The sequence below is a fragment of the Eulemur rufifrons genome, chromosome 10 (genome assembly GCF_041146395.1).
Source record: "Eulemur rufifrons isolate Redbay chromosome 10, OSU_ERuf_1, whole genome shotgun sequence".
Classification (NCBI taxonomy): domain Eukaryota; kingdom Metazoa; phylum Chordata; class Mammalia; order Primates; family Lemuridae; genus Eulemur; species Eulemur rufifrons.
This window is the reverse complement of record NC_090992.1, coordinates 17407389-17420355: the sequence shown is the minus strand read 5'-3', so window position 1 is coordinate 17420355 and position 12967 is coordinate 17407389. Positions and strand designations below refer to the sequence as shown.

The 12967-nt window shown below is 47.0% G+C and overlaps 1 protein-coding gene across 2 annotated transcripts in view; it reads left to right on the top strand.

Annotated features, from left to right (window-relative positions):
- WWC1 (WW and C2 domain containing 1) overlaps positions 1-12967 on the top strand; it is a 147471-nt gene that overhangs the window by 124210 nt on the left and 10294 nt on the right. For both annotated transcript variants that reach the window (XM_069483879.1, XM_069483877.1), the window contains exons 17-19: positions 4-95; positions 7823-7958; positions 9160-9324. In XM_069483879.1, coding sequence (XP_069339980.1) covers positions 4-95; positions 7823-7958; positions 9160-9324 — 393 coding nt within the window. The remainder of the gene's footprint in view (positions 1-3; positions 96-7822; positions 7959-9159; positions 9325-12967) is intronic.

Genomic DNA, 12967 nt, shown 5'->3' with positions numbered 1-12967 from the left:
CAGGACGCTGTGTCTGCGCTGTTGGAACAGACAGCGGTGGAGCTGGAGAAGAGGCAGGAGGGAAGGGGCAGCACACAGACGCTGGAAGACAGCTGGTAAGTGAGACACATGTGGGCCTCAGGAGCTGCCCTGGCCTGGACGTAGGCCCCGGGATGAGATCCCCAAACACCAGGGCAACCAAGAGAAGGGTTCCCCTGGGAAAACTGAGAACCTCTCTCCTATGGGTTCTCTACTGATAACAGGGCAAAATAACCTAGTACAATGGTTTCCAAAATCCCTTCCCAATTTGTCACTTTGTGTCCCATGAATCATCCATGCTAGTTCACATCTAATTTCTTTTTTTTTTTTTTTTTTTTGAGACAGAGTCTCACTTTGTTGCCCAGGCTACAGTGAGTGCCGTGGTGTCAGCCTAGCTCACAGCAACCTCAAACTCCTGGGCTCAAGCGATCCTCCTGCCTCAGCCTCCCGAGTAGCTGGGACTACAGGCATGCGCTACCATGCCCGGCTAATTTTTCTATATATATATTTTTAGTTGTCCATATAATTTTTTTCTATTTTTAGTAGAGACGGGGTCTCGCTCTTGCTCAGGCTGGCCTCGAACTCCTGACCTTGAGCGATCCACCCGCCTCGGCCTCCCAGAGTGCTAGGACACATCTAATTTCTTTTTATTCTTATTTCAGCATATTGTGGGAGTACAAAAGTTTAGGTTACGTATATTGCCCTTGCCCCCATAGGCCTCCCCCCTCCCCCGAGTCAGAGCTTCAAACGTGTCCATGCCCTAGACGGTGCACATCACACTCGTTATGTTTATATACACCCATCCCCCCCCCATATCTGCCCGACACCCGATCAGTGTTATTCCTAAATGTGCTCTTGGGTGATGATCAGTGAAACCAATTTCACATCTAATTGTTTTTTATCTTAATACACTGACATTTATTTTGGTGTAAAAACAATTGAAGACATTTTATGTTACTATAAATGGAAAATTTGTGTAGTTTGCCATAAATTAGAGCCCTCAGTAAGAAACTGCATTTGATGTCTAAGAATGGAGAGCAGAAATATTAGGCATAAGTAAGATAAAAGTTTATTTTTTCCTTACTTGAAAAGAAGAATGGAGTCAGGCACAGTGGTGCATGACTATAATCCCAGCTACTTAGGAGACTGAGGCGGGGGGATCGCTTGAGCCCAGGAATTCAAGCCCACTCTGGGCAACATAGTGAGACCCTTTCTCAAAAAATTTTAAAAAGAATGGGAGGAAGCAATCAAAGGCAATGCAATTCCATCAACTCCGTGGTGTTACTAGGAACCCAGTATCCTTCTCTGTCTGCTTTGTTTTCTTTACTATGTGACCTCCATTGCCCAGGATGGCTGCTGGATTGCCAGCCCTCAGGCTGGCATCAACCTGGAAAGAGGAGAGACAAAAAAGTGAGCCTATATACCTTTTAACCAAGGACCAGTCCTGAAGACACCACACAGCAACTTCTGCTTAACTCTCATTGGCCAAGCTTTGCCACTTGGCCTACCTAACTGCAAGGGACTGGGGAATGACGTCTGCTAGTAGAGCACGAAAGTCAAGTTTCTGTTACTAAGAGAAAAAGTGGAAATGGATGTTGTGTAGGCCATGAGCCAAGTCTGCTTCGGAAAGTAACTGAGGAAAACTCAATGTAACGAAGATAAAGCAATGTTATTAAAGTCTAGCTAGATAGACATACTGCTTGCTAAGCCCGAGGTCTTCTCTCCGTTATTAACACGGAAGGTTAGCAAGTGTTCCATCAATGTTAAAGACATGCTCCTGCCAGAGAGAGACTTTCTCCTTGGTGTCGTCAGAATGTCTGAACAAAAATTGAAAAGGGGACAACTTCCTCACTGCGTGATTCAGTGCTGTTTAATTCCTTGTATTATGAGAAAGGTCTTATCACACTGTAAGAAACAGTGACATGGAGTGGGGTTTGAATCTTGGCTTCTTCATTTTTTTTGTGTAACCTTAGGCAAAGCGCTTTTTAAACTTTCTATTGTAGTATAACATACATACGGAAAAGTCCACCTAAGTGTACAACTCAGTGAATTTTCAGCAACCAGACTTCCTGTGCGACTAGCACCAAGACCAAGAAGCAGAGCGTCACCAACACGAGCTCACGCCTCGTGTCACTGGTAGGCACGTCACCCTAACTTCATCTGAGCCTCTACTGAAACCTGGGGAAATGATATCAACTCTGCAGGGGTTACTGGAAAACCCTAAAGAAGAAGACAGTAATGAGGATAAAGTACAAAGCCCGTAGTAAACAGTAAGTAGTGGAAACTAGTATCAGGAGAAAGAGAAGGAACATTGCTAACTGCTAGCTGGAAAGAAAAAGTAAACCTCGTCTCAGAAGTGGCTGCAGCCTATGACTCTCACCATTTGGAAGGAAGTATAAGTCGGTCTTAAGTGCATTGCTTTCAATTCAGACAGATGTGGATTCAGAGTCTCACTCAGCCAGCCTCCTTGAGGGATCCCGCGTTGGATCTATGAGACCTTACGGAGCATCGGCAAGTTGTCAGAGCTCCTTGGATCATTCCAGCGTGCAGCCTGGGCTGAGAACCACCGCTCTCAACTTCCGTTTCCTCATCTAGAGATTTTAAAAGTAGCCACTATGTCATGGGATATTTTGTAGATTCAATAAAATGATGCATGTTGGCACATAATGGAGGTTAAAAAAGTTTTTTTTTCAGTTAAGCATGATAAGCACTTAACACACACCCTGACCCAGAGGGAGCATTCAGTAACTTCTGCATTATTGTTTTATTATAGCCCCAAATTACAGGCTTGGTCTCAGAAGGCACCCTCCCTTAATATCTTTGACTCCAGGGGTCAGCAAACGATGTCTGGAAAGGGCCAGATGGTAAATGCAGTCTGCTTTGTGGGCTGTATGAATTCTGTGGCATCTGCTCGCCTCTGCTGTGGTGGGGGGAAAGTAGCCATAGACAATATGTAAACCAGCGAGTGTCTGTGTTCTCTTGAAACTTCATTTATGGGCACTGAAATTTGCATTTTATATAATTTGCACGTGTCGTGAAATATCATTCTCCTTTTGATTTTTCAGGCATTTAAAAATATAAAAACCATTCATAGCTTGGAGTGTCCAAAACAATTCAGCACACTGGATTTGGCCTATGGGCTGGATTTGGCCTGTGGGCTGTAGTGTGCTGATCCTTGTGGCAGCATTCCTGGAATTTTTGTATGTTCCTTTGTTTGTTTTAGGGTTCTCTCTGAATTGTCTCAATTTCTCTCTCTCTCTCTCCTTTCCCTCTCTCTCTACCCCCTCTCACCTATCTCCTCCCCATCTCTCCCCCTTCCTCTCTCCTTCTCTCCCCCACTCCTCTCTCTGACACACTCTGTGCTGTGCTGTACTGTGGATCACACAGGGAAGGGTCCGATGCCAGAAATAGACCCAGGACCTATCTCCCAAAAGCCTGGCACAAGATCAATGGCTTCCACCAAATTCCAAGCTTGTGCTGAGACTTTTCAAGCCGTCTCCTAGCAACCGCCTTCTGTTCCTTCTCCCTTTGTGGCCCCTTCTCTCCCCACCCCCTGCCATTCAAACTTCCCCAGAACCTGACTTACAAAGAGGACCGGGATCCCCCCCCCCCCCACCCCTCCAGCTGCTGTAGTGGGGTGATTCCATCTGCAGCCCCTCCTCCAAGACTGGAGGCTGCTTCTGGTCCTGGGATGTGAACTGGTCTTGCTGGGCCTGCTCAGCTCTGGCGTCACGGGTGGAGGGCCCCAACAGACGGGGCTTCCGTTCTAATTTGTAGTCCTCCTTCAGGACCTGAGGCCCACATGCCACTGTGCTCCCTCTTTTTATCTGTTTAGGTGTCTTTAGTGTATTCGTGTGTACAATCAGAAGACTGGATTTTTTTTTAATCCAAAAGCAAAACAAAACTATTAATAAGAGTATTAGAAAATGTAGGGAAAAATCCTTGTGTTTGCTTCCTTGGGAACTTGTGTGTGTTTGTCTAGGGCAGATGTGGAGAAGTGGCATCGCTGGGTCCCAGGGCCTGTGTGTTTTACATTTTAATAGACATTATAGAGTAGTTCTCAAATAATATTTTTTAAGTAAATGCTCCCACCAGCAATGATTAAGAGTACCCTTAATTAGAAAGAGTACACCCTTTCTAACCTACACTCCATATAATCAAACTACTGTACTTAATCAAGAATATGTACATTTTTTATTTTAACAGATAAGGCGAAATTGCCTTCAGTGTAATTTGGCTGCTGTAATTTACACTCCCTGCAGGGATATGCGTGTCTCCTACCTCTATAAGCACTTGATATCATCAGAGTTTTATTGTTTTTGTTTTTGCCATTCCAATGGGTGGAAAGATATTGTCTATTTTAATTATTTTTCTCTTTACAAGTGAGACTGGGTGGGGGTTTCTTCCTGTCTCGGAATATTTAGATCAGATGCACAGTCAAGGAGAAGAGGCTTCCACAGCAGTGGAGTGCTGGGCGGAGCTGGACCAACCGGGGCCCGAAACCTGGCTGTGCCGCCGCCGAGCCTGTGGCACAGGACAAGGCCCGTGGGGCCCCTGCTCCTCACTCTTCCAGTCTGTCAAATGGAGACACTTTCTTTCAGCACCTGGAGCTCATTCAGCCCTCAGTAAACGCTGGTCCATGTGGCTTCTGCAGAGTTCTTTGCAGAGGGACTCCCTGTTTGATCACGTGTTTCACGGCTGTTTTATTAGTAGGTAGAGAGGGGGCTGGGGCGGGAAAGAAAAGGCCCCTCCGTAGCAACTGTCCCCATCTAAGTACAGGGGGGTTCTCACTGCAGGTTGGGAGTAGAGATCCAAGATTTACTCTCCCCGCTGGGAAAATCCTCCTGGGGATTTTATGTTTACCCGCAGTTTCCACCAGCCGGCTAACTAGATGTCAGATTCTCCGCTTTTGGCTAGAATTCTTCCTGCTCAGTGTGGTAACACCGTCTCGTGCTGACCGAGAAGCCTGGCAGTTGCGTATGTCTTTGAGAAGTCAAGATGCGAGTAGAGATAAATTACTGCTTAACAAATGCGGTCCATTTGTCACACCAAATCCTTCCAACTCTGGGGTCCCAGGGAAAAGGATAGTTTCAAATAATATTAGCAAAAGTAAAGTCTCCTCAACAAATGGTGCTGGAACAATTGGACATCCACATGAAAAAAATAAACTTGGACACTTACTTTATGTACAAAAATTAATGTGAAGTGGGTCATAGAGCTAAGCATAAAAACTGACACTATGAAACTTCTGAAAGACAGTGTAAGAGAAATGTTAGGGGGGAAGCCTCGTAGGTGCTCATGGCACGGGGGAAAAAGATTTCTGATGCAGAGATTAAGATATAAAAAGTAAAAGTGTTTGTGTTATCTTTCTTAGGAAAGACAGGGAGAGCAGGGAAATGGCGTGGCATCCCAAAGAAAGCGAAGGGGGTGTCAGCAGCGAGGCCAAGTGGCTGGCTGATTTTAAGGGGGGACAAAAAGAAAAAAAATAGTGACGGCTATCAGTTGATCACAAAAGCAGCAGCAGGTAGATAACAAAAACTGCAAGGATGTCAAAGTCCAGGAGTTGGTTTCCTGCCTTTCCTTGGAGAAGGGGTCATCACAGGAGATGTGACTCTGTCCTCGAGATATGGTTGAGGCTGTGGCTCCTTCTGCTGTTTACGCAGGAATCTGTAAAAGCAAATTCTCAAAAAGCAATTCTGAAAGAGAGAGATTTACATCTCTTTTCTGTCCATTCAGCTTTTTCAGAAATTGTGCAAAACAGAACTCCTGCAGGGTCCCTTGCTGTAGGACAATTCATAGGATTGATCTTTAACTGTTACGGGGGAAATTGTGGCATTAGGTATTTTCCTGTTGTTTTTGCAAGGCTGCCCCTTTCAAGAAATTCTTTGCAACTTTGGGGTAAGCAAAGATTTCTTAGGTAGGACATAAAAAGCATAAACTATAAAAGGAAAAATTAATAAATTGGACTCTATCACAATCAGAAACTGCTATTCTTTGGAAGATAACACCAAAGGCAAGCCACAAACTTAGAGAAAATCATTGCATTATGCATCCTTGACAAAGGATTCCTATCCAGACTATATCACCATCTCCTACAACTCAATAATAAAAAGACGACTCAATTTTTGAGGGGCTGAAGATTCTAACAGACACTTCACAAAAGAAAATAGTCAATAAATGCATGGAGAGTTTCTCAACAAGAAAATGCAAACTACGCCGGGTGCAATGGCTCGCGCATGTAATCCCAGCACTTTGGGAGCTGAAGAGGGAGGATCACTTGAGCCCAGGAGTTTGAGGTTGCAGTGAGCTATGATGACGCCTTTGCACTCCAGCCGAGGCAACAGAGTGAGCCCCTGTATCAAAAAAAGAAAGAAAGAAAAGAAGGAAGAAAGAAAGAAAATGCAAATTAAAGCCACAATAAGATACAAGTGCACAGCCAGTAGAGTAACTAATTATAAAGACTGACAATACCAAGTGTGCATGAGGAACTGGAGCTCTCACTGCCTTGCTGGTGGGGATGTAAAATGTCAACCACTTTGCAGAAACAGCTTGTCAGTTTCTTAAAAGGGTAAGTTTGTATATATTATATGACCCAGCAATTCTACTGTATATGTCTGTGATGGGCTGCATTGTGTCCTCCTGCCCCCAAAATCCGTATGTTGAAGCCCTAACCCCCAGTACCTCAGAATGTGACTGTATTTGGGGACAGGGTCTTTGAAGAGGTGATTAAGTTAACACGAAGCGATTGAAGTTAGAATGAGCCCTAATAGAACCTGCCTGGCGTCCTTATAAGAAGAGGAACTTTGGACACACAAAGGGACCCCTGGGGCGTGTGCACAGAGAAGACCACGTGAGAACAGTGAGAAGGCAGCCATCTGCTAGCCAAGGTGAGAGGCCCCCGGAGAAACCACCTGCTGACACCTTGATCTTGGGCTTCCAGCCTCCAGAACGTGAAAAATACATTTCTGTTGTTTAAGCCACCCAGCCTGTGGTATTTTGTTTTGGCAGCCCTTAGCAGACAAATGCAATATCCAAGAGAAATGAAAACCTATATCCATATAAAAACTTGTACATGAATGTTCATGGAAGTTTTATTCATAATTGCTAAGAAATGGAAGCAACCCAAACGTTCATCAACTGATAAGTAGCTAAACAAGTTGCAATATCTCCATCCAGTGGAATATTGGGGATAAAAAGGCATGAACAACTGATACATGCAGCATGATGGATGAACTTCAAAAACGTTATGCTGGCCAGGTGTGGTGGCTCAGCCTGTAACCCTAGCACCCTAGGAAGCCAAGGCAGGAGGATTGCTTGAGCCCAGGGGTTTGAGGTTGTGGTGAGCAGGGATGACTCCACTGCACTCTAGCCCGGGCAACACAGAAACAAACCCAGCTATGCTGACAGAAGCCAGATACGAAAGAGCATATACTGTCTGATTCCAGTTATATGAAACTCTAGAAAAATCAAATCTAATCTGTAATGACAGCTGATCAGTGGCTGCCTGGGGGTGGGGGGAGGTTTACTGGGAAAGGGTATGAAGGAATTTTGGGGGGTACTGGAATGTTCTATATCTCAAATATGGTAGTGGTTACACAGGTGGATACATTGGTCAAAATGTAAAACTATACCCTGAAAACACATCTTGTGTATAAATTATACTTCACTAAAATTGTTGGTTTTTTAAAAAACGTGTCGTCCATGGAGAAAAGGCCTGGAAGGCCTGCCTTGGATGCCCTTAAAGGCAGGTGAGCAGGCGCAGAGTAGTTTCTGGGTGGGCAGCCAAAGCGCTTTGTCATCACAGGAGGTATGAGGAGGCCAGCGAGAATGAGGCAGCAGCTGAAGAGGGAGAGGAGGAGGAGGAGGAGGAGGAGGAGGTCGAAGAGGAAGTTTTCACCGAGAAAGCCTCACCTGACGTGGACGGGTACCCAGCATTAAAGGTAGGGAGGGCTGGGGAGACGGAAGGTCTGTCTTGGGGAAATAGCCGTCACTCCTTGAGCTGCTGCCGTCAGACAGGCTGGGAGATAAGTCCCGTCCTCCGGCATCCAGGGACAAACCCTGGGAATGGAGTGACCCGCAGTGGGTTGTACAGGAGGGTCCCCGCCTGGACTTTGGGTCATCTTGGTGACAGTAAACCAGGAGAGGCTGACTCACCCCTCTCCTCTCTTCTGCCCTCTGCGATTTCCCTGTTTTCTCTGGACAGAACTCAAGCCTCGCAGTGAGATGGGTTTTGGTTCAAGTCCTGGCTCTGCTACTCCCCACATGTGTAGTCTGTAGTCAGATGACTTCATCCCTCTCCAGCCTCCACTCCCTCATCTCTAACCTGGGCACAATAATACCAGCCTTGCAGACGGGTTCAAGGCTCAAAATAATGCGAGTTTTCATTTGCGGAGTCCAGTAAAGTTCCTCTCAACCCCTGCTTCCCTGCTGCACTAAGGTTACATGTCGTAACAGGGTTTATTCTCTGTGGACATCTAGATCCAGGACTCCTGGAACTACAGCACCTGTCATGTGTGAGCAGGGCACCTGGGGTGCAGCTGCAGGTGGCCATCGCACAAGGGGGGCTCGGTACAGTCTGGGTCCTTCTTACTCTTCCACACCAAGCGGGCAGCACTTTGGAATTTCTCCAGCCGGGGCTGTGGGGGCATCTTTTCTCAAAATCACACAAAGGCACTATTTAGGCTAACAAAGGTCCTGCGTTTAGGTATTTTTGTTTATCTTTTACTGGTGACTCTTGTGCATGGACAGTTGAAAACCCAGTGGCCTAGTTTTAAAAACAAGACTTGCTGGCTGTCTCCATCTTTCCAAGAAAGCATCTGTAGTTCTTGGCCAGGGCAGTGGAGACCTGGGGTGTAGCTGGTCAAAGTGTTGGTGCCTGAGGGGCCTCTACTGCCGACGTGCGTTGTTTAGGCACTGAATGTGTTCCCGCTCCCCCAAGCACACGGGCCATGGAGGAATGGGGTCGGCCCTCCCGGCCTGGGTTCTATCCGGGCTGCACCAGGCTGGGTTAATCTGGCAGGGTGGGAGCTGAGGAAGCCCTAGCTGTGTCTGTGGGCAAATGGCGAGGTGACAGGAGTGGGGAGGAGCTGAGTGGTCTCGGGGTGGGCACCGGTGGTCTCAAGGCCGTGACTTCTTCCTCAGGTGGACAAAGAGACCAACACCGAGACCCCGGCCCCATCCCCCACGGTGGTGCGGCCCAAGGACCGGCGAGTGGGTGCCCCATCCCCAGGGCCGTTCCTCCGAGGGAGCACCATCATCCGCTCTAAGACCTTCTCCCCTGGACCCCAGAGCCAGTACGTGTGCCGGGTAAGCGAGTGCGTGGCACCTTCCTCCTCCCCGGGGTCACTGAGAGCCTCTCACAGATCTGGGTGCAAATCCGGATTACTCTCACGTCATTGGGTAACCCTGGCAAGTTAACGCTGCGGAGCCTGGATTTCCTCAGGTGGAGTTCACAGACTCACTTCATAGGATTGTTTTAAATAAAGAAAAGGGCCGGGCGCAGTGGCTCGCGCCTGTAATCCTAGCACTCTGGAAGGCTGAGGCGGGAGGATCGCTTGAGGTCAGGAGTTTGAGACCAGCCTGAGCAAGACCAAGACCCTGTCTCTACAAAAAAAATAGAACAATAAGCTGGCATGGTGTTGCACACCTGTAGTCCCAGCTATTCGGGAGGCTAAGACAGGAAGATCACTTGAGCCTGGGAGTGTGAGGTTGCAGTGAGCTATCATGATGTCACTGCATTCTAGCCTCAGTGGCAGAGCAAGACTCTGTCTCAAAAAAAAAGGAAAAGGCTCAGTAATGAGTACTTGGTCAATACTATAATTCCAACCAACTCTCTTCCTCCTTGGTCACACCCTGCTTTTCGCTTCTGTAGCCACTTGCTGAGATCAGATGGACCCCTCCGTGTCCCCAGGCAAGTGTAGGCATGTCTTCCCCATCTCCAGGGCAACTCCAGTGTGCAGCCTGAGGTTGCAGAATGGCAACAGACCTATGTTTTATTTGGCTTCAGGTTTTTTTTAATTGAACTTGTAACATTTAACATTTTAAAAGGCAATTAAAATGGAGAAGTTTAACATAAATTTCTAGTTCCTCTTGGAACAGAGAGACTGTCTGCCACCAGGGGCCACACATTCTCTCATGGGAGCCACTGGCTGGCGCTGAACAGTGCGGGCGGCTGCCCTTAGATGCTGGGAGATGGTGGGCTTTCCAATCCACTCTGCCCTCCACCTGGCCCTCTTCATTTGTCCCAGTGGGCCACCTGCTCTTTACAAGCCCTGCAGTGGCCTTTGTTTCTTCACACCCTCACCTTGCTGTCCAGTTTGCCTGCCCCTTCCTAGGCCAGCCCGCCTTCTGCATGCACAGAGGGTCTGAGGACTTACAGAGTCTCAGGGGCTGTGCTGGTTGCCGGGGCTACAGGACTAGTCCCTGCTCCTGCCTTTGCACGGGATGGCATGGATGAGACGTGGGTATGCCTTACCTGAGTCCTGGGCTCAAGTGATTTGTCAAAGCCTTCCTTCCCCTCCACCTTGTAGAGCCATTGAACAATAACTAGGGGCATAAACAGAATCTCCCTGGCTAATGTTCCAATAAGTTGTCACAGAAGGAGAGGCCAGTGGGACCCATCCTACATCACCCACCTGCAAGTACCTGACTATTGTTAGGGAGGGAGGGGAAGAGGATGGGGGACTCTTAATATCTGAGTGTTCGGCTTTCAAGGCCCACAATTATAAGATTGAGTAGAGAAGCTCATTTCTTCATAACATGAAAATTTTACTCATTTACTGGCTATTTATCAAATTAGTCCCTGTGAAAACATCCCCTGCAGTCCCTCCCAGGACTAACATAAACCCCTCCCGTCTGTGTTAAATCTCTAGCTAATTATTTGAGCTTGTAAGCATTTGAAAAGATAATGCAGACATAGTGCGTGTTGGCAATCTTGCAAAGGGTACAGGATTTCCTGAAGTCACTGAATGTGATGTTGGGGGATTGATTCCTAAATCACAGGTGAAGGATCCTGCAATTAAGCCAGCTCACAGCTGCAGCAGAGAAATATCCAGTCAGCCCTTTCTTACCTGAATAATTTGAAGGATTTAGAAAAGCCCTTAAGATAATGGATAAAACCCTCTGTTTTCTGCAAAATTACTGCCTTTATGAACGTGCAGTGGAAATCAAACACAAAAAGAAGAATGTCACTCATCAGAAAAATCACACCAAAAGAAATTAGTGTTTCATTCATTCTTTTTTTAAAATCAGGACTAGAATGCAGTTGTCATTTTGTTAAATGAGAGATATACAATAGGATAACTTTGGTGAAGTGTTTCTCTTTTCCAACTAAAGACTTGAATGTTCTTCCCCAATGTTTACTATAAAATCCTGGTCCCCTGTTTAGATGGATTTACTTTAAGTCCTTTTCTGGAATTGGCATCTTCAAATAGCAAGAAGCTCCAGTCCCACTCATTAAGCGTCTGTAACACACCAAGCACCATGCTGGGCACTTTCCATATTTTATTGTCTGCATCAAGTTTCCAACCCTGCAAGCCTACAAATTAAGAGATTCCCAGTCAATGGGGATCACGTGCCAGATGTAAAAAGGGCCTTTCTTAGCAAAGTCATATATATTTTTTTGTCTTTGATTTCTAACTGGCCCATGTAGCCCAAGCTCATCTCTTTCTTACGAAATCTTACTGAAGGCTATAGGAAGTAGCCAACAGTATAACATCCTGAATGTTTTCCTGTCATTTCCCCCTATAACTCTGCAGTCTGTCTCCCAAGGTACACCAAGCAACAATTTAACCCTCTGTTTTGCACCCACAAAATGAGCAGGGAATATTGGGGCTGTGTTGTGTCTCCACCCCTCCTCCACCACACAGCCAGCTCTATGCGTTCCAGTCTGACTGACAACACTCCACTCCCTGCCTGTACCCATCAGGGTTTCTCTTCGCAAGCAACAGAAACAATGTGAGCAGCATATGCAGGAAAGAAATTTTTGGAAAGGAAATTGAAGTAGCTCATGTATCATTGGAAGGATGTAGAACCAGCCTCAGAAGTCAGGTAGGAATGAGGGAGGCCACAGCACAGCCGAAATCATACCACAGCCCCAATCAGGGGCCACCACTACGGATGCTGCTGTAGGATGTGGCCCCCAGCTGGCCCCGCCACTGGCTCCGGTGTGCAATCCTGGTGCCTCTACCAGGTTCCTGCCGCTGATAGCCACGGAATCTCTGGTGGCTGCTGCTGCTACTACCACTACTCATTAATAGTTTTTCCCCGAGATACCAACAGACACGGTACATTTGTGGAACAAAAGAGAGAGTGGCCTATTTAAACCCAAGATGCACAGGAACAGAGGATTGGGTCTAACTAACCAGGTTGTGCTTCAGAGCTTGGCAGTTGCCTCCAATTGCCAGAGCCTAGTCCTGTGCCTGTCTCCAGCTGTAGGGGCGGCTGTGAAAGCAGGGCTCTGCTACTTTCAGCTTCACAGTGGGAGGTGGGCTTTGCTTCCCACCAAGAGTCATAAGGTGGGTTCCCCCACCCAGACAATGGGATTTCAAATGCTAATCAGCAACATTCTTTCCCCCTACAAAGAAAATCCCCAAAACCCATGTTTTCTATGTCATCTATTCTTACACACAACCCTGCAAGGTGAGTTGTGTTCACCCCATTTCATAGATGCAGAAACCGAAATTTAAAAAGTCAAAGCGCTTTGCTTTGACTTCTGCTGGCCTGATTTCACACCTCTGCACAAAAAGTGCCCTCTGTTGGGTGGCTCCCTGTGTCACTTGGTTAGTTTCCCCGGTGTGGGCATCGCCACGGAACTGTACGTCCGTGAGGCAGGGACAATGCGTTGCACGCCCTGCAGCTCTCCTCAGCGCCTGTGTGTTCATCTGCAGTGCCGCCGCACTTGTGGGCTGACCCACTTTGACCAAATAGATGCGGTTCTTCCAAAATCCTC